This window comes from Excalfactoria chinensis, chromosome 14 (genome assembly GCF_039878825.1).
Source record: "Excalfactoria chinensis isolate bCotChi1 chromosome 14, bCotChi1.hap2, whole genome shotgun sequence".
NCBI lineage: Eukaryota > Metazoa > Chordata > Aves > Galliformes > Phasianidae > Excalfactoria > Excalfactoria chinensis.
In genome coordinates this window covers 5,921,913-5,947,147 of record NC_092838.1, presented here as the reverse complement: position 1 = coordinate 5,947,147, position 25,235 = coordinate 5,921,913, and the positions used below count along the sequence as shown (strand labels likewise).

Below are 25,235 nucleotides of genomic sequence, written 5' to 3'. Positions count from 1 at the left end.
GAAAGCAGGGATTCCAAAATGGTGTCCAGAAGGAGCGTGTGCTGCGAGCTTTGTGGCGGGGCGGCACTGCGGGTTCCAGGCCGTCACACCAGCGAGCCGCGCAGGGCGGGATGGAGGGATTCTGCCCCGCGGACTCACGCGCACGGGGAGCAGGCAGGAGCCGCGGCACGGCCTCCCTGCTGAGCGGGCACATCGTGCCCACCGCCCGGCCCGGCAGTACCGCTGCGGTACAGCGCGTTTCCGTACGGCTCCGCGCGATACAACGGCGGCACAAACAGAAGGGAGCAGCCGCCGCGGGCAGCCCGACCTCCGACGGGCGGAGGGACCCGAGGAACCCGAGCGGCGGCGCCGCAGCGGCTCCCGGGAGGGCGGGGCGCCCCGAGCGGGCCCGGAGGCGGGGCGGCGGCCGCACGGAGCCCGGCCGGATGTGAGCGGAGCGGCCGCTTCCTGTTTCCCGCAGTTCTCTCTCCCCGCCTTGGGTGGTGGCCGCTGCCTCGTCCCCGCTCGCAGGCACAGCGCGGAGGCGGCCGCGACACGCTGCGGAGCGCTCCGCCGCCGGCTGCCTTCTCGCGCCGCGCTCCACGCCCCGCCCCGCTCAGCAGCCGCGATGCAGGCCATCAAATGCGTGGTGGTGGGCGACGGGTGAGTGCGGCGGCGCGGACCCCTTCGGTCGGGCCCGAGCTCCGCCGGATCGCGGGGGCGATGGCGGGGCGGCGCGGGGACGAGCGGGGGGGGGTTCGGCCGCCTGCGGGCGGGGGAGGGGAGCGAGCGCGGGCCGGGCGGCGGCCGCTGCCGGCAAATGGTGGCTCCGGGAGGGGCGGGCGGAGCGCGGCAGAACGCGGCCCCGGCCCGAAACCAGCCCGAGCCCGAAACCAGCCCGAGCCCGGCCCGCTCCGCGCCGTGGCGCCGGGTGGTGCCGACCGAGGCGGCTGCGCGGGGCGGGGGTGCGCGCGGCCGGGCGGGGCCCTGCGGGGCTGTGCGCTGTGCGGGGCCGCGCCGCGCCGGGGAGGAGGCAGCGCGTCACGGGGGGGAATGGGCTGAACGGCGGGAGGCGGATCGTACCGTGTGGAACCACGAAGTAGCGAACTTAGAGCGCCTGGTCCGCTTTTTGCCGCACAACGAAGGGAAATTGTTACACTGCAATCAAACCATAAACGTGTGAGCAGAGCTCGCACGGCTCCCGTCTGGTGAAGTTCCTGCCTGCAAGAGGCTGAGAAAGCAATCGAAACCCAACTAATTAACATCATACTCATCACTGTAAATCACTGCTATGCCTACAGCACTCTGAATGTGATGTTCCTTACACGTTAGTTAGAAACAGCTTCTTAGGATCAGGTTAGCACTGAGCTTACCTGTTGGAGTTCAGTATAAGCACTGCGGTTGTGATGGGGAAGGAGCTGTCTGCTGCTTCTCAGTACTCACCACCATGTGCTGCCATTGACCCAGAGGCGTCCTTTCTCTCAGTGCAGGGCAGCTGAACAAGGCGTGGCTTGTGCACTTCCACGGGGCTTTCTTCCCCCTTGGTAGAAACAAAAATCCCAGTGTAGGCCGAGCATAATTGGTGTCACAGCAAACCTCTGCGATGACAGAGGGCTGTAAGTGTGGCTGGTGGCCTTGCTGCTGTCTCTGTCATTGAATGTGGTGGATTAACCTTCAAGTTTCTTGTGTGTGGGTTTGTATTTTTCAGCAAGGCTTGCAGTCCCTGAGCAGACAGCTGTTAGATAAACTTAGCTCACGTGGCAGATCTGTCCTGCCTGCTCTTACTGTGCAGGGTTTTGAGCAGCGTGGACACGACTGTACTGAGTGCTTGGTCATCTGACAGACTTGTCGTAGCACTGTAACTGATGGACAGTGGGCAGCATGGCTGCAGGCAAACCTTTTGCGTTGACTTTAAAGGTGACTAAAATCTCTTTTTTTTAATTATCGTTTTTTAAAGTCTGTGGCAGTGCTGGAAATCAACGTGGTGCATCGAGTTCGGGTGGGGAGAAAGTTCTGCCTGTTTCCTCTGCTGGGTTGGAGAGCTCAGTATGGACCGTGTGTTACTCAATGACTCGCTCAGCAAAGAGTTCTTCTTTGTCTCTTGCTTTGTAAACTACTTTTCTAAATGCATTTCCTGCTGAAATGAAAGTGTGTAATCCTACCCAAGTCTTACACGTACGTGTGAACAAAACACAGCATTTAGTGGGCTTTCCTTCCTCTGTAGTTAGAAGCACACACCTCATAGGATCCCGTCTAGATGCCGCTGCTCAGTTTTGTTATCTGTTAATTGACTTCTGCCGGGATTTTTAAATATTTTATGGTGCTTCTCTGCTGTTGCTTCAGGAGTGAAGACATTACAGGCGTTCTGGTAAATGCGGAATGTTTGGCTTAGATAAGGCTAAAGCTTCAGTACTTCAGCAGGTTAAAGATTTGCTTGTATGACATAAAACTTAGGTGCTGATTGATGTACCCCGTGGAGATCCACTGGGAACAAAACTGAGCCGTGGATGTACCTGTGCAGCCCTAACAGCTGTAAGCAAGCAGGCAGTTTCTGATATGTAAGCCCTGTTTGTTCTTAGGGCCCTGACTGATACCTTTTTAGAGCTCCAATTTGACTGAAAAACGCAGCATGTATGTATGCTGGTTGTGCAATCTTGTTTTGCCCTTGTTTTCCTCTTTGTTGTGAGGATTGTTAGAGGGAAAATAAATAGCAACTGTTGCTTGTGGAAGATGCAGAGCTGTAGGAACGTGTGCTGGGATAACAACAGCAGGAGCTGCTGCTGACTGACACTTGTGGAAAGCACTGCTAGAAGTTATTTTTAGCAGCTTTTGTTTTCACTCTGAAAAAGCAGCTGTTAAGTGGAATGAAATCTCAAGTGATGTCGTTTAGCGCTAGGGGAAGTTCTGCGCTTTGGAGGGATGATTATTGGGTGACACAAACGATCAGCTCTGTGCTCTTCTGGAGCTGGTTTTCATTGTAAGAATATTGTGAGAAAATTAAGAGTCTGTGTTTGGAATTCTGCTCGCCTTGAGGCCTTGCTGGCTAAAGCTGTGCCGCTTGATCTGATAACTTGTCAAGAGGAAGGAAGGGGGGTGATGGGCTCCTTACTGAGTGCAGGGTGAGCTTCCCAGCACCTCTGCTCTCCAGTGCCACCTGTGGAGAGTGCAGCGACTCCAAGTGTAGGAACTTCTGCTATTGCACTTCTACAAACTGGGTAGTACTGGAAATGCTGAGTGGCATATTGGGGAGATGGGCGTCACAGCGAGTAAAGCAGCTCACCTGGAAAAGTGGCGTATATCTAAACCTCTGCTGTAGCAAAAAGGTGGCACTTCTGTCCAAGGACAGTGCTGGTGACGTCCCTCCCACTGCTTGATGTGAATGGAGACCTGGGCTACGCAGCATGCCTGGGGTGGAGCTTGTTCACGCAGATGAGAGAGGAAGGATGTTGTCAGAGGCTTTCAGAAGGCTGCCACCTGTTTGCAGATATCAACATTTCTGGAATTAAAACAGCAATTACTTCAGCTGGCCTCCGCCTCCATTCCTGCGGCTGCAAACAGCAACTAAATTCGCACAGTTGGGTTTTAGTCATGGAAGAGGAGAGTGCAGCATCTGTGCAGCTTTGGTGCCTGCAGGATGGAGGAAATGCTGGCACACATCTCTGATGGCGTTCAGAGCGAGTCACATACGTGTCTGCCAGCAGCAGTAACATGGGGAGCTCTGCAGAACCGCTTGGTGTAAGAAAGGGATGGCGTGCCTTGTTTCCAGAACAACATACATGGCTTTACAAAGACTGGTTCCTGGAAGGTGTCAGAAAGCAATTCACTGCAACTCATTAAAATGCTGAATTTCTGTTGGCCATGTTTTTAATTGCAGTCAAATGTTACCAGTTTCATTTGATGCAATCGTGGGTGGACAGAGCTGTGATTAAGTAGTTGCTCGAAATCCTGTTATGACTAAGTTTGGTTTGGAAGTATCTCAGTGTCTTTGTCATTATGTGCAAGGATTTTTACTTTGCCAAACAAGTGCAGTTCTTTCTAAGGTCCTTATCACAGAAGTTGGTCAGCTTAGAGAAAAGCGGTAAGTACTCAGAGGCTGTGCTTCTTTGCAAAGATAGGTATTGAAGTTCATTTTGAGGATTGGTGACTGTAATACCCGATTCGTGGGGCAGTGAGCCAGAAGGCAAGGGAAGCAGGAAGCCTGGAATGGAGCAGGCCTGAAGCAGGGTTGTTGAACGTGTTTTTTCTTGTTCAAGTGGCTGCCTGATTGTGCTGCAGATACACGCTGCAGGCAGGCGCTTCTGAGCATGGAATGAAACCTGTCACCATCTCCCTGTGCTGTTCTATTAGCCAGAGCAGACTCACCGGTTTCAGAGCAGGGTGAGCGAAGAAACTTGAGCACTGAGACAAGTTCCTGGGCTTCTGCTGAAAATGTGGAGATCCATATGAATTTGTTATAAGCTTTCGTTGTCTGTAATGAACCCACTGGAAAGTGAAGCATCAGACCAGCCCGGTTCTGGAAGCACATGAGCACGGCGCTCTGAGCCTTAGGAAGTTTCCTGAGCAATGCGCTCCTTGCTGCTTTCAGTGTTTGAGGGTTTTCACATTTGCCCTTGGTCGGTAGGACTGGCAGAGCCTGCTTTATAGCTTGCTGACAGCAGTCAGCAGCACGCTGTGGCTGATGAAGCATCCCAAGGATGTGAGCAGCAGGTTGTCCTTGGGGGGAGTGTGGAGCTTTCCCTCCGCGTAGCGGCTTGTTAGCAGTCAGCCCAGCGTCCCTGCAATGGGGACAGCACGGGATCTCCTCTGCTGGCAGCTGTTAAGCCAGCTTAGCTGCATGGCACGCAGCTCCCAGATTTCTCTCACAGAAGTTTTTGCTTGGTAAATCTCTGCTGCTCTGAGTGTGTCAAGCGTGTTGCGACAGGAAAACGTCCGCAGGTCGTACTTTGCTCGAGCAGAGGAAATTGTGGTGTTCAGTTCTGCCAGCTCGGTTCAGGAAGGTGTATGCTGGAAGAAAAAGAAGAAAATCAGATGGTTTCCTTAGAGCATGTGTGAAAAGCAGGGCAGGAAACTGCCACTGTGCGATGTGATTAGTGGGACGTTCTGCTCAGGAACAAAAGCGTAATTAAGAAATAGGCATGGAGGATAAAAATCTGTGGCATTACTGTGCACAGTGAAGCAGCTCCTCTGTCATGGCTTGAATGTGTGTGGTGCTGTTGTCAGGCGTTGCCATGGCCTTCCTGGGTTAAGTGGCACTGAGCTGCTCCTGTAACACTCTGTACAGGTTCAGCTATGGCAGAGGTACTTAATGTCTCAAACTGTGAGTCACTAGGAAAGGCTGATGGGTTAACATTGAGTGTTAAATGATTTTAAATAGCGTTTCAAAGCTGATCTTAGGTGTATGAAGTAGCAATCCACGGTTCTGCAGAAAGAAAAAAAATTCTATGATTCAAATGTAAAATAGTTGCTAAAATTCAGATAGGAACACCTCAGTTGTTTGCAGCAGGAGAGCTATGAGCCTGTGACTAATGCTCATTTCTGAGTTGTCTTTGTCTTCTGCAAAAGCAAAGGATTACAGCTGGGTGCTGTCTTCTGTGAGGAGCTGTGGGCGCAGTGACCTCTGCAGTCCCTCACACCACCAAAGGACTGAGCATGAAATGAGGAGCCAGCATAGGAACCAAGCTGCAGCCCATTAAAAAAATAAATACAAATAATCCAATTTCAAGCATTCTCATCCTTCAATTGTATCTGAAACAAAAGTTCAGTTATAGCCCTCCATTGATGTCTGAGTATAGATGACATGTGAGGATGGGGGGGAAAGCGAAGTGCTTGCTGCCAGTGTTGTGGCAGAAGGCTGGGACAGGAACGGAGCCATTGCCCTGCTGGTTTGGGGCCGTGTCTGTGGACTGGGGTTGGTGTTGGGAGCTCCTTCTGCAGTGTTGGAACGCAGTTTATCTGTAAGGCAGCCAGTGAAGTGGTTGGTGAATGCATGCCGGGAGTCACTTTGCAGTAGCAATAAACATGGTGAGCACTGCCATTTGTATTGTTCTCGTTTAGGCAAAAATAATGATATACTGAGAAATGATGTGGTTTCAAGCTTTCTTCAAACTTATGTAAAATAAAACTAAGGGTAACAGAATGGATGTTTCTATTAGCTGTGTTTCCACCAGCAGTAACCTTAAGGCTACAGCCTCTTACTTGTTTTTGTGTGCAATAGTTTCTACTGGCACTCTCAATTGTTCCTCAGGTGACTGGGTGTAATTAGTTTTCTTCCCTAAGAGGAATATTATTGCTTGCTGTTTGAGATGAATGTTCTTTACATGTAAACTTTCTCTTTTTTGCAGTGCTGTAGGTAAAACATGCCTACTCATCAGTTACACAACCAATGCGTTTCCTGGGGAATACATACCCACAGTGTAAGTACTTACAGCATTCTAAAAACGTTCCTGTCAACCCACTGATGTTTCCTGGTCCAGCTTCCTCACTGAGTCTCCTGAATTGTGGGCACACACCACTCAGTGCCATCATAACATCTGGCCAAGCATCTGTGTGTGCTGCACGGGAAGTGCAGTGTTAGAGCTTTCCTAGTTATGACTCTGCAGGAAGAAACAGAATCATAGAATCATAGAATTACTCAGGTTGGAAAAGACCTTGAAGATCATCAGGTCCAACTGCAGCCTGACCAGTAGCCGATCTCTTTAAAAAAAACAACAAAAACAACAAAACACCACAACAACAAACCTCTGCTAAATCATATCCCTGAGTACCACATCCAAACGGCTCTTAAACACATCCAGGGATGGTGATTCAACCACCTCCCTGGGGAGCCCATTCCCACCTAACCACCCCTTCTGTAAAGAAGTTCTTTCTAATATCCAACCTGAACTTGCCCTGGCACAACTTGAGGCCATTTCCCCTCGTCCTGTCACGTCACTAGTGAGAAGAGACCTGCCCCACTCTCACTGTAAGAACCTTTCAGGTACTGGCAGACGGCAATAAGGTCTCCCCTCAGCCTCCTCTTCCTCAGACTAAACAGCCCCAGCTTCCTTAGCCTCTCCTCATAGGGCTGATTCTCCAATACTCGGGTGCCCAATTTTACTGCGATCAAATGCAGCTAGCTTTTATTTTTTAGCTTTGACAACTACTCTGCTAATGTAATGGTTGATGGCAAACCGGTCAATCTGGGCCTGTGGGATACAGCTGGTCAAGAGGACTATGACAGACTACGCCCGCTCTCCTACCCCCAAACAGTAAGTACTGGTGTGAAACTGAAGCAGGTAGACAGCTTTTACGCTGTCCTGGAGACATTACATCTGGAGCTGTATTTCTTACTATATTAAGGTACTTGTTGCATGTAGGCTGATGGTAGCTTGCTGTAGCAAGAATCTTTGCATACAGCTATATAGATGTTAAAATTTACACCCTCGGGTGTTTGCGTGCATTGATGCGTGTTGGCTTTATGTAGTTGCAGTATCAGAATTAACCAGAATTAATGATTAAAAGAGGGGAAAAAAAAGAAAAGGGGGGGAGGAGGGAACAAAAAAACCTGAGTAGAGTAGTGCCATCAGTGAGCCCATTGATACTAAAGTTAGCATGGCTGCCAAAAGTGGGGTTTGTTTTGTTTTCAGGCACGATGCTTGGCCGTAGCCTGACACTGTCACTGCTAAGCACTTGATGTTGTTTAGCCTCTGTGCAGATGTACTAAATGTGAAGAAGGCAATCCTGAATGAAGATCTTAGTGGTATTGACAGAGGCTGGGTTGTGGTTTTCAAATCTACTTAACCCCATGGCTGCTTTCTTACTTACTGCAGTTCCTGCTATAACATCCATACAAACATGTTTCTGTTTGCAGTGCTTGCAACTGGTTAAGTCCTGGCTGCACACTGTTCTTCCTTTTACAAAGAAAATGCTGAAGTAATCTGCTCTTTCCAGTGGGACTTCAGCTGCACTTGGTCTTTGCAGAGGTTGGCTTAGAGCAGTTATGTTCAGCTGGTGCTGGCATCCTTTCAGTAAAGAAAGGCAGTGACTTGCAGGTGCTATCAGCATTGATTACTGCTGTAGACAGTTAATAATTCAGGGTTAATAATATTAAGTGCAGATTTGTTCTAATTATTCTGCAGCATAACTGCTCTCCTGAATAATGAGGACCTTACTAAATAAACTCTCTAATTCTTTTTTTTAGCAAGCTTGTATCAATTCACAGTTTTCCGTAATTCACTGCTCACTAACTCATAAATTAGGCTTTCCTTTGACCCCAAGATGGATGTGAACCTGCCAGCTGTAGGCACTGCTGACTGAAATATCAGAACTGGCTGCCTTTCCTCAGCAGAGAATAACTGGAAATTTTTGCTAAAACTTCAATATCTTTTGGACTCTGAGAACTTCAGGTTTGCTTAAAATCTACAATAAAAAGGTAATGCAGGGTTAAAAAAAAAAAAAAAAAAAGGTCTTGAAATAAGTTTTTCACACTTAATAGTGTGCTCTTCAAGGCCAAAACCCACCCGACACTCATTTAAAACAAACAAGCGACAGAGCTGGCTAACCTTGCTTCTTCTCAAGAGAAGAAACCAGAAGGCAATTAAGAGAATTTTTTTGTCTGGTGCTTGTTCTTCCAAGTCACATTTGACAGTGCAGACCGACACCGGTGCATGGGAAGCCTGGCAGCCAGGTGTGGGTGCAGGTTGCTGGTTGTGCTGAGTTGCAGGGCAGAGACAGAAAGGCACGTTGTAAATACTTGTGAGCACCAATCGCTGGTGAAGAGAAGTTTCCCTGACATCCATTTTAGGAGTAACATTGTCTCATACTGTTATTAGGTGGGAGGAACCAATGGTAAGAATGTATCTTCCAGTCTGACAGATCAACCTATTGCCGTATGTAATTCCATAAGTAAACTTCAGTTCCAAGTTCTGTCATCTTGTCTTGCTTATGACAGTGATAAATTGGCCCCTATTTTTTTTTTTAAACAAACTACTTCTCTTGGAACTAATTTGTTCCTAACCCTAATCTCCATTACTTCATCTCTTTACAACTTGCTAAGACTAAAGTATCTCTCACAAATAAAAGGCACTTGTTCCTGTTTATTGAGATCGTAGTGTGCCAGACACCTGAACTCTTGAAATAAGTTCTCAGGGTCACACCCATGTTTGATCTCTGGAGACAGTAAAGGGGAGAGTCTGCATAGTGTGCAGAGCTTCAATCACCACAAACCTGCAGAATTGGCAAACAGAAGTAGTGGCCATAGTATCACATTATTTGATGTTGTTTCTTTCTTTTTCTGGGTTGCTGCTCTGGAAACTTGTTGGGGTGATGCATGAACAACTGGGTTGCAAGTGCTTAGCAATGCAGATGTCAGATGCTGACCTAACATAAAATGCCTTGAAATGCAGCACAATCAACTAACATTCTGAAATGTCTAATTCTTTAACACATCTGATGCTGGAGTAAGTAAGTAAGTATTGGGTGCAGAGGAAGGCTGGGGAAAGTTGGGCCTGTTTGAGAAGTGTTTCTTGAATTAGGGGTCATACAGCAGAACTGACCTCATCTAGTTGCATAGAGTGAACCTGTGGATTTAGTTGGAGTGCTTGTAGATGGCTGAAATGGACCTTGCTGCTTTTTGTCCTTTCTTAAAACATTTGCTGTGTGATAATTTCACATAATCTTATTTATAATCTTTGCTTTCAAGTGACAAGCAAGATGTGTAAGTTCCCTAAAGGAACCCACTTTTCTGTCTGTGCTTCCTCTTAGTTTGCAAATGGAAGAATAGAAGCAGTGTGATGTGAGATTTTTAATACCCTTCTCAATCCCAGTTTTGTTACAGAGAAGTTTGTAAGTTTTTTTTTATAGTGACACTCAGCAGAATTAACAGTAGTAACAGATTCTTCTGCCTTTGGCATGGAAGTAACGGTTGTGGAAGCTGGAGGTGTGATTTTGTTTTTCTTACAGCAATACACTGCCTTTGCAGTATAAGATTAGTCTGGAGTACATTAATAGAATTATTATTAGTTTTCAGAAACTGGTGCTGCTGCTAATACTTTGTAACAACCTGTGCTGAGGAGCTAGGTGTCTTTTAAGGGCTAAATTGCTTAGAGATCAGTAAAAGCACCCATCCCCAGCTTAGAAGCCAGTCTCTTGCCTCCTCACTGCTATGTTTGTCAGGGAGCTCAGTGTTTCTAAACATTTCTATGTCAGTAAGAGAAAAGGAATGTTCAGGGCAATAAACCTGCAGTACAGTGGTGTTAGTTTGGTTGTTAGCTACTGCAATAGCTGATTATACACTTGATTACAATCTACTTGTTTCCCTCCCCACGTACCTCTCTGCTTGTAGCAGTCTGGGAATGGATTTCCCACGGGGAAAGCCGCCTCTGATTGTAGCATCCAGCTGTGTCCATCCTCGCCTTGCAAGTTGTGGTACAGATGGTGGGGGTGCTCATCTCTTCACAGTGATGCAGTTTTTCCAGAGGTTCATCTGCCAGGCTAACTTTTGTCCACCTTGTTTTTTTAGGATGTCTTCTTAATCTGCTTCTCCCTTGTGAGTCCTGCTTCCTTTGAAAATGTCCGTGCTAAGGTAAACATAAGTTGGCATCACTTCAGTTAAACACGTTAATTTTACAGTGGCTTAAAGGGAAAACAAATGCATGTAACAGGCTGCCAGCACTGTTCTGTCAGTCACCATTCAGGTACTTGCTCTGCTGCTGTTACAGCTCTTCATGCCCTTTGGACACCTGAGCCTATGGCAGCATGGTCACAAAGGAGAGGTGGTTGCCATAGGTGGGGAAAGTGCAGCACAGAGAAAAGATACAGCCCTAATAGGATGATTTCTAAGTATATGGAAATACCTTTTGGCATGAATAAAGAATTGTTTTGCAGTTTTGTTGTTTTGACACCTGAAAGTGTCATGAAAAGCCCTGAGCTTTACAGTTGTACAGCTGGAGAACCCACACAGTGACACTTACCGCTCTCTTTGCAGTGGTATCCTGAGGTGCGGCACCATTGCCCCAACACTCCCATCATTTTAGTGGGTACCAAACTCGATCTCAGAGATGATAAAGACACTATTGAAAAACTGAAGGAGAAGAAGCTGACTCCTATCACCTACCCACAGGGCCTCGCCATGGCAAAAGAGATAGGTATGGCTGCAATGGGGCTGCTGCGGGCTTGGGTCTAACTTCTGTTCATGGAAGATTCTGCAGCGTAATTAACAAAAATGCCAGGCTTCTGTTGTGGAGTTAACTACAGAAGCAGTACTTTCTGTAACTGCAGAGAACTGCTTTGTAATTGCCCCCCTGCTTCCCACAGGTGCAGTGAAATACCTAGAATGCTCAGCACTTACACAGCGAGGCCTCAAGACAGTGTTTGACGAAGCTATCCGAGCAGTTCTGTGCCCCCCGCCTGTAAAGAAGAGGAAGAGAAAATGTCTGCTGCTGTAAAGTCACCCTCCCCCACCCCTCCAAACCCTGTGCTTTGCTCAGAACAATGGAGCATTCACATTCAATGCCAAGTTTGTCTATTATAAATTAGTTCTCTTCCATAAATTTTTGAATCAATCAACAATTCCATGGTTTCATTTATTTGAAGTACGAAAGTTCCTTTTCATTCTACTAAAAGCAAAATCCTAAAAGACAAACCTATATAAAGCCTTATTTTTAAAATCTTATTCTTGCTCAATTACTTAAGTGTTGCCAAACTATCTGCTGAACTAAGTTGCATTGTTGTGCTAGGAACAAACACGAAGCACTAAACTGTTTTTTAAAGATTCTTCTTGAAGATGACTCTAATTTCTGTTAAGAAATGCAAAAACACTTTCTAGTTTTTCACAGTAACAGTACCGTGTAATTAGCAAAACACTGCAGTCCAGCATTTTATTATTAAATGTTTTCTCAACCCAGGGTCATTGCATAGCATTGTATATTGAACCCAAGTCACTGACAATGACTGACAACCTCGAGTCACAGTGTAAAGCGCTTTATCATTGGTAAGGGCTTGGTTGCAATCTAGTTCTTGCTGCTGTGATTTGAAAAACAAAAACTGTTCTTATTGAAGTGTGTTTAGTCCTTTTGACAGCATTGTGTTGTGATGAAACATTGGCTTGGATCAACTGATAGTGCCAGACAGTATTTTGACACTGTATACAGATCAATTTACACTACACTGCCAGAGTAGTTGAAATTGAGTCAACTCTACTTAAGGTTAAAATTGGTGACTGCTTCCCCAGGCGTGCAGTAGTGGAAGAGAGGTTGGTGTTCATAGGTAAGTTCCTTTGACGTTCATGTAGGGCATTCATTTAGCTAGTTTTGAACAGTCATTCCCACACGTTGTGTAGTAAATGCTTTTCTTGTAGAATCTCTTCTTACTGAGCAATAGAGCTTGTATTTTAAAACCTTTCTGATGATAGAATTCTTTTTTTTTTTTTAGTAAAGTAGAATGATCAAGCATAGCCGCCTTCTGTTCCTGTTATTTCTAACCCAGTAAGTTATGCTTTCTGAGGAGCTTTTAGTCTATTAACTAGGTGTACAAATCATGTGAAGCAGCTTTACACATCTTAGTAATTTTTATATTTTAGACCTCTATAATCTATGAACCTTCTCAGATGTCACTATTTGCCAGATATCCCCAACACTATAACATTACTAATGCAGACAAGTGTTCTTTGTCACCTCCATGTCCATGTGCAGCATAGATTGAGTAATGGTAACTCGGGTCTGTGAGGTTCTGTAAACTAGTGCTAATGTTCTGTACGTCCTCAGCTGGCAGGAATACAGTGTTGAATTACACCCTTTCGACCACTAAAGCAAAACTTAAAAGTTGCGCAAAATTGTGAAGTTTTTACATTGATCTTTTGCTAATGCAATTAGCAGTATGTTTTGCATGTATGACTTAATAAATCCTTGAATCACATGTGGTAGTGTTGAGTCTTTGAGCAAGCTTTCTCCTGCTTGTAGCTCTATGCACAAGCAGCAACTTGGGCTATGTGGGTGCTCAGGCTATTTGTGCTGAGTAACCACAGGCACTTTCAGAGATGCTCTGACATTACAAACCAGAACTAAATGCAGCACTTACCCCCACTTCTTCAGCAGCCCTGCATGATCATTTAAAGATGGTGAGAACCAGGGGAAAAAAATGCACAGAAGTTATTCAGCTTGCTATATGCAAAGTTGAGTTTTTTTTTTCCTCTAAAGCTTGGGGTGTTTTTGAAAGAACGTAGACAGGTGGCTCCACTCTAGTGAGTAGTTAATGCTCTGAGTTCAGCCATTTACATTTACCTGTGCTCACCTACCTTCGTGCCTGTGGGTGCTCCAGCTCAGCAAGGAAGGAAGCAGCAGCCCTGCCCCAGGAGGGCAACTCAGCTGGCTGCACTACCAGCTAGCAACCATTACTTTTTGTCTCGTGCCCAGAAGACTTGAAGATAAGGAAACAAGTTCTTTAGAGCATGTTTTATTTTTGCTTCCACATTAAGTATCACAGCAAGAACATTGCACGGCTGTTCTCAACCATGTCATACGGTTACTTATTTCTAGCAATTTCTTTTAATAAGAAAGAAATGCTCTTGACTTAAACAAAGAGTTGTTCAAGTACTCACACACTAGAAACAAGCCACACTCTTTTAAAACCAGTTTCACTGTACAAATATATATGTTTTCTGCAGAATTACAAATTACTGTTTTCATTAGAGCTAGTGACTACCACGGTGAAGGTGAAGCATGAACACTTGTTTTTCCTCATTAAATAAAATATTAGTCCAGTTTAAAATTAATAAAAAGTAGCCCCATGGGTCAACAAATACAAAAGCCAGGTAGATTAAGAATATTGCACATGTAAACCCAAGCAGCACTTAACACGACTCCCACCACCTCCACCAGGGATGCTACACACCCTTAAGATAAAACAGTGCAACCAGAACTGCCTGATTAAAAACAAAACAGAAAACCACCACAATGGTAGGGCCTGCCTTCACACACCCACGTTGCAGTCTGGCCCTGACTGCAGGCAGTCCCTCACTCACCTCCTCCTGCCGCTCAGCTGCATCCAACTCGTGCACTGTGGCACCGCTTTCATTACAGCACCTTCAACAGGGTGCAGGACACCCGAGTGGAACGAAGCGACTTGGAAGCAGAACTGGATTTTTTTTAAACCTGCCTGACAGGGCTCTGCGCTGACAAGCTGGCCTCACACCCTCACCTCAGTCAATTGTTCAGCTGAAGGCTCAGCTCTGGTTACAGCTTGCAGCAGCTTGGCTAGCACTTGTATACTGTTCCACTTTTGGAAAAGCTCAAGCTTCAGCATCAATGCAGAATATGCGCTTCACCCATCATAATGTTGAGATCACTGCAGAGACAAGGGCACCAAAACCTCTTGTTCATTACACACAAGATGAGAAAAGTACTGAAATCCACTCTATGGAAGTGGAATGTATCCTGAATACCTCAAAGCTGCATTGTTCATTCTTGTTTAAAGCGCTTCTCTCTTCTGAGCTACATACCACATTCTGTTCAATTATTTTGTTCGACAAGAAATACAAGATCTGTGTTCTTGAGACAAACTGTTGAGAGCGTTGAGCACAACATCAGGCATGTGGTCTGTTATCATCTTGGGACTTATTAAAATGCTGCTGAAGACTGTTTCATTTGACCAGTTTGCAGAGTATTTAATGTCTGAAGAGCACAACCTACAAAACACAAACACAAAGACCCCGTACAACATGGAGCCACTGTAGTCGTGGAAGTGGGAGACGGCGGCTTCAAGGAGCTATCCTGCTGCCCCTTAGTAAGCAGATGGAAATGCTGCCACTCAAAGCCCACCAAGGCAGATCTATGCCAAATTACACAGTTTCTTTCACTACAAAGGCACCATAATCCTGCTCACAAAGCAGAGAACATTGAGCAGACAAAGAGTAACATCACAGTGCCAGCAGGAAGAGGCTGAACACTCTATTTAAAGCTGCGTGTACCACATGTAGGATTTTTATTTTACAGAACAGTACATGAAAATAAAATAAAATAAGCTAAAATAAAATACTTATTGATCTATTGAATGGGAGGAAAAAGAATTCTCTCCAACTCTTTCCATCTTTCACCACCTGTGGTAAAGCAGAGATCTCTTCTCCTCTCTGTAGGTATCTTGTGCATTACAGATGCTCTTATTTCTATTTCTGAATGAAACAAGGGATGGTATAATGGATTTGTCTACCCTGAGGGGTGTTAAGGTAGCCTTGCATTAAAAAACAAACACCAAAAACCCCACAAAACGAAACACCAACACATCACCCTTCCCCTCAACAAAACACCCCTCCAGCACTTCAAGCTTGTAGCAAGCAAAGGGCCGGGATCTAGAGGCTGAACAGCAGCAGGTCTCTGCTGCAAATGGACATCTCCAGCTCGGCTGGGCAAGTACTACAAGCAGCACCTATATGGCTGTGCTGTCAGCTTCACCACTACCAGGAAGCAAGACAGCAGCATCTGCAGTGCTGTGTGGGAACTACAGTATGCCAGAGCTAAACCAGCATCTTCACACCAACATGGGCACACACAGAGACAAGCAGAAAGGACAGGGGCAGAAGAAGGAAAGGAAAAAAACAAGGACACCACAAAAACTGGACAATTTGTAGCAATCACTACATTGGATATGGAGATGAGAAGCAGAACTAGAAACATACTAGAAAGTGAGAAGCAGCTTGAAGTAGATTTTAGGGATAGTGGTATTCATTATTCTACTTACCTCCTAGAGCTGGATTCTTCTACAATATGGATAATCCTTCCAGGAAGATACAGATGAGGGTACTGCGGTGGTGAATTCAAGTGCGATTCTCCATCAAGGGCGTTGTATGAAGGTGACCGATGAACCATTAAGCTTTCCTCAGCTAGAAGGGGCTGTGTCAGGGCATCGTCGTTCCTACCATCCAGTTCAGTTGGGAAGTTATCTGGGTCTCCTCCAAATACTTCATACCAACAACCACGTAACAAAATCTGGTACTGAATTCAGACAGAAAAACAGCTAAACTGAGGCACAGCATCTTTTCAAGTGGCTTGCTCTAGTTGTGTGCTTTGCACACACTTCACATGAAACTACAAATAAGAGATTAAAAAAGCCTTATGCACACACTTGTCAAAAGTTCTGTTTGACAATATTTCCTTACTGAATTTCCCCAACATTATTTCACCAGTACTGAACCCAATCCAATACGAACGCTAAGGAGAACATTAAGAATTTACCCAGGTGAATAATCCTGTGGATTATACTGTGCAGATTTAACTTTCTTGCACTCACAACTTCTAACTGTCGTCTGCCATCCACAATGCCATCCAGACTCTCTGCATGACTCCAATTCCAGGGACTACAATGAAATCTTGGGGGCCCACAGATTTATTGGCAGGTGAGAAGAGATGGCCGCTTACAATCTTTAAACCACTCCTCAAAGTTGCATTTATAACCAACAGTAAGGAGAAGAGGTAAGCAACGAGCACTGTAAAGGTCAAATATTTACTTTCCAAGTTAAATCTGAAGGGAAAAAATTAAAGCCACTAATTTACTTCTTGATACTAAACAGTTACTAGTGAAAGTAAATCTATTGATTTTCTTTTCTTTTTCTTTTTTTAATTTAAACAGTTTCCTTTAACAGGAATGCTAGCAAACAAAGCAGTTCATGTCTTCAACATTGTGCACTACTTTCTACCAGGCCTTGCTGTATCTTGACTTCCAACAAGACAACTTCCTAGGGAAAGAGGCTACCACAGATGCCTTTAAAACCACCATGTTCCAAAAATCCATGCAACTACCATCACTGGTAGCCAAAGCCAAACCATACCCCACATGTCAATGCTTTAAAGCCAGGGCTTAACTGAGCTAACAACTCCACTGACTTCTAACCACGAACTGTACTTAGTTACCTTGGGTCTGTTGCAGTTTGCCACAATTCTCACTATTCTTCTCTTTAAGTCCTCCATGTTGGGCATGCTTAACCTGTTCAAACACATACAGAACTCAGAAAAGCCTCTTATTTTATGAAATCTAGCTTATAAATAAAAAAAAAACCATCTAAAAACATTTCCATCTCACCTTGCAACAAGGTCCTTTCCAAGAATGATCGAAATAATGAAGTGTTTGGAGTAATCCGCAAGTGTTTTGCTTAAAGAAAAGACAAACTTTAGACACACGATTCAGTTTTACTGTGATCATTACCACTCAGTAATAATACAGGTATGCAGCGGGAACAACTGCAGCTCTTGCAGTCAGTTCTGCAGAAGGCCTCCAGGGGACAGAGCCACACTGTTTTTCACTGCGTGTAGCTCAGGCAGCCTGCTCAGGTGAGCCATTCATTTCTGAAACATTTACACATTCCCTAAGGAATCCAACTGTAATTCAAGGTGTAGCAAATCCAATTCTACCAGAGAATGTATAAGCAAACTTAATACGGCCAAGCAAAATTATTTAGCACATGTAGGGTGTTCTAAAAGCTACATCCCCTATTTACTTCCATGGAAACTACAGCAAACACAAAGAACACGTAACACTATTTGAGAAAGCAAACTTGCAGATACTGAATGAGATTTTACAACACGTTCAACCACCATTAGCTGTGCTTTTTCACCAGTGACAAACAACAGCCTGCACGCTGCACTCATAAAAATCCACACTTAAAGAATCAAATAACAGAAGTCTCTTACTTACCTTAGAAGTCCTCCTGGAGGAGAAAATGCATAACATTTTAATGTTGGGAAGGAGTTCCTGAGCATGATCGCCAATACAGAAGCTGTTCCACCACCCAAACTGTGACCAACTATTACAAGTTTGTACTCCTACAGACAGAAAGTGAAGACTGAGACACAGAAAAGGATGTACAACTTTTCTGACAAACCAAATCATTTGGAAGGTGACTTACTGGAGCAATTGTGAAAGCCTGGTTTAAGATTCCATCATTTATTAGCTTTTGATAGATATAATTTGCAGCCTGAGTAATTCCCTGCAAGACAACAATTTAATTTAGAAAACAAAGGTATTGTATAATCTGAAGAGCAACAGACGTGCACTTAAAATCAACACCAACACAGAACAACCCTTTCCTTGAAAACCAACCTCCCCTTTTAGCATGCTGACAGAGAGCATACCACAACCAAGTGGTCTCGTACATAATGGTTAAAAAGCTTTCCTAGTATTTAGTAAGGACATGAGGTCAGACAACAGGTGTACAAACTGCCAGGCTGCATGAGACGCAACAACCAAACCTCTGAGATAGTTTGTGCAATCTATACCATCAGAATACTCATCCAGTTTAACTAAAGGATCCCAAGAATTAAGTTAGTCTTCTAATTGCATGAGATGAATTCTGAACAACCACAGACTGCACACACCTTATGCACAAAGCCATTCTCTAGAACATCTTCCAGAGTCAGGTCTTCACAGTCTGCTGACAGATCAGTGAGAATATCCTGCAAACAGGACAGCTTTAATCAGACCTCTGTGGGGTTGCAAGGCTCATGCTCTACTTATCAGATACTGGATATAAGGAAGAATTCTCAGAAAGAGCGGTCAGACATGGGCACAGTCTGTCCAGAGAAGTGGTGGACTCAGTCCCTGGAGGTGTTTAAGGGTGGATGTGGTACGCAGGGACATGGCTTAGTGGGCAATATTGGTGTAGGTGGACAGTTGGACTAAATGATCTTAGAGGTCTCTTCCAACCTTATTTATTCTACAATTCACATTCTCACAGGGACAATCACCAAGTCTGTAAGTAGCCAAATACAGCCAACCATAAGACATCACCTAAACAAACACATATAGTAATCACAATTTCAGCAACTATCTCCAAGCTGCAAACACATGTTACAAATACACGTTCAGTCACAGTATCACTGTGAATCACCACTATCTTCCCTCCACCCTCTATTCCAGAAGCAAAGGGAATAATGCCCATCCAAAGACAGGAGGGCTTACAGCTTATGAGCTTGAAGGGACTCATACCCACGAGTAAGTTATTTTTAAATGCACCTGTGTAACATCATTTCCTCTAGATACTGGGAGTTCACCCATACATATAAAGCCAATTACACACATTAGATGGACAATACCTCAAAAGACAACGTTCCTCTCACTGCAACCACAATAGCTTCTTTTTTGTGATCCAAAGCAACAAAAAAAGGAATCTCATAGATCTGCAGAGGAAAAAATATATTCAGTAAAGACATCAGCTTCTCAGAAACGTAAGCATTTGTTCTCACCTTCTGAAAGCCCTCCTACTGAATTTCTTGTACTGTGGACAGAAGCTGAACTATTAAGTTCTCATAAGTGCCCTTATAGCAGTGCTGAGATTTTTGTCAATGGCTTTATGGCTGTTCTTTAAGAATGAAAAATAATAATAATAATAATAATAATCATCATCATCATAATCATCATCATCATCATCAGAACTGGAAAATGTTTTCACTTGTTTTTATATTTTCCATTTTCTAAATGTTGAAGACAAACCACAAACTTCACCCTCTGCTTTCACTGACTCCATCACAATTCTGCTCACAAAGCAACAGAACTGCTTCTGGCACGTTCTTGGTGACACCAGGTAAAGCACGTGCAGGTAGGCCGGTAGCCATATAAAAAAGAGGAGCTGAACTCACCCAGCTCCTGAAGGAGATCTCTGGCTATGCAGCACTCCTTCCAGGAGGCAGCCTAAGTCCAAGAAATGCCCTTCCCTTCAGTGACCAGCCTTTATCTGACACAGAGAGGAGGAGGGAGGGAAGGGTCCACCCTGGGTCCTCCCCTTCTGGTCACCTGGGGAGCACAGCTGCAAACAATCCCCTGTGCTCCTGGGGCAGCCACAGCCCTTCCCCAGGTGCTCAATCACAGTGCAAGCTGTGACCTAACAGTTCCCCTATCATCACGAAGGCTTTCTTGCTTAATGCCTGTCCAGACTGCTTACCTTGTTGTGAAAGCTGATATGAATGAAGTCTCTGTACTGCAGTCCTGTTATTCTTAGGATGGATCCAAAGTGAAAGTTACGACGATCACTTCCAGTTATATCAGAGTCTTCTGGTCTACTTCTGCAGCTAACAAACAGAACAGAAAAGCTTTCAAGTTTAAATTCTGTAGGTTTCCTTTCAGGAATCAAACTTGACTACGTTTGCAAAATGATTTCTGCTGGGAACCCAAAGCTCATCTAATTCACTCCAGTACTACTGTTAGTCTGTACAAAATGCTATCCCTGCCCACAGAGCTGCTTTTGCCTGAGCAGAATGCCACATTTCCAGTTACAGGACTGGCAAGACTACAGAACCATCATCCACTGCAAACAAGTCAGTAAGAAAAGAATTAAGACCAAACTCCAGTTTAGAAACAAGCAAAAAGTAAATTTAAAACAAATTCCCTACAGCAGGCTTATCTAATGTTTTATGCATTGTATGATGTGGATTTCCAAGCCATTCATATTTCAGAAGGTTAAATGATTTAACCTTAATTATTAAGAAAATGTAGGTAGAGCTGCAAATCTCTGAAGTCACTTAAATACACGGTAATGGCACACAGCATTATGCACCCTTCAACAATCTCAATCACCAACTGTGCTTAAGAAACAAAGGCTGACCTGTTTCTGAGGGTGAAGACGTGCTATCATTTTGCTTCCACTGAACTTAAGGAAGTTAAGCTTGCCTATGACTGTGAGTAATATAATTTCATGAAACAAAACTAGTGCTACTAAAGACTGTTCATTTCTGCAGACAAGAGTTAATTAAGAAGAAGCTGTGTGTTTTTAAGTTCTTAATTCAACCTACCAGTCACCATTGAGCTTACAGAGCGCTGTGAATGGGTTGGTGTATATGTAGTAGGGCCAGCCATAGGCAGCTGCAGCAAACAGCATATAGTGAGCAGCATTCTCCAGTTCAATATCCAAATCATCAGCCTGCAAGGACATGGGGAAAGAAGAGGAGGGAGGGAGAGGAAGAAAAGTGTGTTAGGCAACCCCAGAATAAAGTCCAAACACAAACTACTGAAAATTAAGGCACTATCGAAACAGAAAATGTCAGGATCTAAAAGAAAATAAAGGCAGCAACTCATACTCCAGGAAAACAGTGTTTCTGTAGCTACAGAGCTCAAGAATCTTGAAAATCTCTTATTAAACTATATCCTTCCAATACTTACATACTGATAAGCTTGAAGGAATGGCTAAGGAGCCTGTAGCAGATATCCCTGACAGGGCTATTTTAAGAATGGCTCCACATTGCCCAGATTCCAAAGGAATTGGATAGAAATGATTTGAAGTAGACTTGCACACTTTTGTGTAACACAGGCCAAAAGAAGAAAGAACAATTTACAAAGGTGTTCTAGGACAGCAAAAATCAATTAGCAAACTGTAACCCCTCATCTCCAATTGACTGTTTTTCATCTTATTTTGTCTGGATATACGTACCAAACACAGTTTAGACAGACAGTGCTAGAAGACCAGCTTTTCAGTCCTTCACAAACAGTACTAAATAGATTCTTCTCCCTGTTCACTTTCTCTCACATCTCTGCAAAAATGACCAACTGTATAAAATTATTCCTTTTTGTGCTTAATGCCCCTCACTGATAAGTTTCATGGAACAGAAGCACTCCTGGTATCAGTGAATACGTGTTGAGTGTTTAATTCTGTAAAAACAAACACAACCCAAATATCTGCACAAAGAACTGCATTTCAATTTGCTCTGTCACCAACTCCTAGAGTAGCTGCACCAGATGCTAACACAGCCCTGTCTTACCACAAGAGATGATGGAGAGTGACACAGGACTTCTTCCGGCTCTTTTGGGCAGCTTTCCATTTTATCTTGCTCTTGATGGAGCAGAATCAAACCAGCTGCTATGTCACTTGGCACCAGATCCGTGTCCTGTACAAAGAAATAAGGGAGCTCTTAAAGCTATCCCACAACTCTCCACATCAGAGCTATCTCATAAGAACACACACATGGTGATGTATTCTTTTCATTTTATCTAATTGCATTTATCTCAGAGACGATGGGGATCAGAGATGGCTACACCAGCACCTAACCACCTTCTTCTCCCCACTTCTTGTACGCGCTGAATGTTTTGTTACAAGACTCATCTTTTAAGTTTCAAGTTAGCATATTGAGAACCTGGTTTCAAGCAGGGACCTCCAGCAGAACACAGTTACACATTTTGCAACATCTGGAAACTCAGCCAGTCAAGGAAAAAACAAAAAAAGCTTTTCATCTTACTGAAAAGTAGGCGCGGAAAAGCTCTGCGATGCTTGTAAAGGCCACTCGATGGTCGTCGTCCTGCACAATACAACAGCACATCAACCTGATTCTTTTCTCCCAGACTCTGGTAGCAGTGTTCTTCACGTTGTACAGCAGCTGCCCGGACTGGCTGCTTTCCAAGTTCCGATCTAAACCATCAGTGAGGTAAAATGTCTTTTTCCCCCCGAGTGGATCAAAGACAATCAGGACTCCAATGATGGTAAAGACAATGATAACCCAGCTGCAAAACAGAAGGAAGCAGGCTGAAAGCAGGTGTTTCTGACACGTGAGAGAACACTACTGCAGGTCTTGAGAAACAGAAAGCAAAGTAAGGCATGAAACACCATAAAACATCATCTGTTACAGTCATAATGGTGCACATTTTGTTATCAAGCCAACACAAAACCCTTCCAAAAAAACCCCAAATAATTTATAAGCAATATCAAAGCTGGAACACATGCAGAGGGAAGGTAAGCATTACGTTTTGTCTCACGTGCACTATCAAGCTTAGATATGTGTGTATGGCAGAGGGTGGGGCACCTTACCTTGCAATAACTGTCCCAAGGATGACATTTATCACAGTGCTCTCGCAGCGCACGCTGCTGTCTGACACCCACACAGCTCCTACAACAGCCCAGATAAATTCAGGCAAGTAGAGAAGCAGGCGGGTATAAAGTAGCTTGGGAAGTGATTTTCTTGGGCCTGGATTAGAAATTGTTCCTGAAGTAATGAGAATTTAAAATGAAAATGGTTTATGAACGTATCTCAGGTACATAAAATCCTACACATACAAATATATGAACTTTCTAAGCTCTACACAAAATAAGCTCTACACAAAATAAGAAGCTCAACTGAAAATATAAATGATTTCAAAGTACCAGAAAGCTATCACTGAAGCTGAGAAAATAAAAACAAGAGTTGGTTTCAAGGATTCTTACCATCTACTCCACTAATATTAAAAATCACCCTCTGGTCAGAGACCATTCTGCAGTGAATGTGAGGCAGCAGTGCTGGCTCGTGGACATTACCACGTAAGTGCCAGGCTTTTTTTTGGCTGAATACTGAAGTCTGAGATGCTCCTTTGGTGAGCCGCATGCAATGAGGCTCTGCTCCCTCATTTCAGCCACCAAAAAAATAAATACACTCACTAATAAGAATGTAAATATAGGACCGCTCCTAGACCAAATATTTCTTAGGCTGTATTTGGTATTGTTAGCTAACAATAGCCTTTTCCTTGTAGCACCCTTAGGCAATAAGAAAAGAATTAATTTTTGGCCAGCTCAGCTCCTTAAACCAATTTGCTGACGGCAAGATAACACACACAGCGTGTGTGCGTATTCATGTGTAGGCACATGTAAAGGTTTACATTGTAAAGTTTAAAACCCTGCAGAATGAAAACGACTTCTGAAACTATTCTCCAGCTGCAAAGCTGCAGTTCACCTCCAGTAACAAAGCTGTCAGAAGAGCCCCAGACCCAACAGCTGGTTATTCCCACTCCCATTTTGTACACTGTCCCACACCAACACAGTCACTTACATGGGCACAATGAGATAGAAACTGTAGTGTCTGGAAATGACTTCCAAGTGCTGGTGCAAGACCCACTGCTACCAAACCCCACGTGTTATAACCACAATCCAGAACATTTCACTACTAATTTCACTGGAAATTCAGCCTCAGGATTACTCTGCTTCATAATACTGCTATAATTTCACTTTCAGACCGAATAAGGCTCTTTTCTCTGTGCTATCAACACTTATCTCTTGCACCTCCTGAACTTTGATACTGAAAACCAGCATAAAGGGGTTAATACTTCCTCCCACTGCTCTGGAAAGGGTAGGAGAATCAGCAGTGCGATTCAAGTTGAGCAATTCAAGTTGAGCACTATATCGTTCACACCTCACCCTGTCAGTTTCTCTCCATGCTTCTTTCCACCTAAATAATTTAAATACTGTTCTAATTACCGCGTGTTGTGAGAACCAACAGACTCGAAACTGCAGCCTCCTGTTATCCTGGAGACCACGTGCAGATCTGAGACTGCTGTCACTATGAGGCGCTTCACAGGGAAAAAAATAAACGCTTTCCTGGCATTTTTGAAGCGCAAAACGAAGCATTTCTACACGTGGCAACTGCAGAACAGCAGAACGCATAACCAGATCCAACTGCACGAGACGCACCGCGCGCAGTCACTCCGAACCACGTACCTTGCATGCTGACGTACACGAGGGCGGACAGCGTGCAGATGATAGCAGCCAGCAGGGCCAGCAGCACCAGCAGGTAGCTGTGCAGGAGCGCTCCCCCCGGGCAGCTGAACTGCCCCTTGTGCACGGCGTAGAGCACCAGGATGCCGACCCACCTGCAAGGGAGCGGGACGACGAACGTGGGAGGGGGAAGCGCCTGGACACGCAGGAACCGCGGCAACAACCCGTGCAGAAACCAAACCAAACCAAACCAAACCAACCCAACCCAACCCAACTCAACCCAACCCAACCTAAACCAAACCAAACCAAACCGCACCGCTCCGAGACATCAGAGAAGCGAAGCACACGGCGGCGGCCCGGAGCGCTCGGCTGCCGCTTACATAAACCGCGGCCATTGACCGCAGCGCTGTGAGGAAAGCGGCCGAGCGCGCGGCGCCGCGGGACCCGGCTCTTACCACAGCAACCTGAGGAACAGCTCGAAGGCCCCCGGGAGGACGAAGTCGTCGCTGCCGATGGCCCAGCGCCTCCCGAACACCACCAGCCCCGGCATCCCCCGAACGCGGACACGGACGCTCCACCGCCGGCTCCGAGCACCGGCCGGGCCCGCCCCGCCGCTCAGATCCCGCCCTCCCTCACAGCGCACAGCCGCGCACGCGCACTGCGAGGCGCCGACCTTCCCGCCGCTCCGCGCGCGGCCGGGGCTGTGCGTCCTAGCCGTGCGCGTGCGCGATGGTCACGTGACGTTGGGATCCCGCCTCGCCCTCTCCAAGGTTCAGGCGCGTGCGCACAGCGCGGCCCGCGGCCTGCAGGGGGGGAAGCGCTTTGCACGGCGCTGCTCCGCCCAGCACTGCGC

The 25,235-nt window shown here is 45.3% G+C and overlaps 2 protein-coding genes across 2 annotated transcripts; one reads left to right on the top strand and one right to left on the bottom strand.

Moving 5' to 3' along the window:
* The first annotated feature begins 415 nt into the window (after positions 1-415).
* RAC1 (Rac family small GTPase 1) lies at positions 416-12,870 on the top strand. Its single transcript, XM_072348817.1, has 6 exons — positions 416-642; positions 6,321-6,392; positions 7,109-7,226; positions 10,478-10,540; positions 10,943-11,102; positions 11,272-12,870. The coding sequence occupies exons 1-6, from the start codon at positions 608-610 to the stop codon at positions 11,400-11,402; spliced, it is 579 nt and encodes a 192-aa protein (XP_072204918.1). The 5' UTR covers positions 416-607; the 3' UTR covers positions 11,403-12,870.
* On the bottom strand, positions 12,854-25,012 carry DAGLB (diacylglycerol lipase beta). Its single transcript, XM_072348816.1, has 15 exons — positions 24,838-25,012; positions 24,386-24,537; positions 22,730-22,904; positions 22,164-22,425; positions 21,690-21,815; positions 20,727-20,854; positions 19,880-20,006; positions 19,035-19,118; positions 18,318-18,395; positions 17,849-17,929; positions 17,638-17,765; positions 17,026-17,094; positions 16,857-16,929; positions 15,688-15,941; positions 12,854-14,638 (listed from the first exon to the last, which is right to left on the bottom strand). The coding sequence occupies exons 1-15, from the start codon at positions 24,930-24,932 to the stop codon at positions 14,467-14,469; spliced, it is 2,004 nt and encodes a 667-aa protein (XP_072204917.1). The 5' UTR covers positions 24,933-25,012; the 3' UTR covers positions 12,854-14,466.
* Between the last annotated feature and the right edge of the window lie 223 nt (positions 25,013-25,235).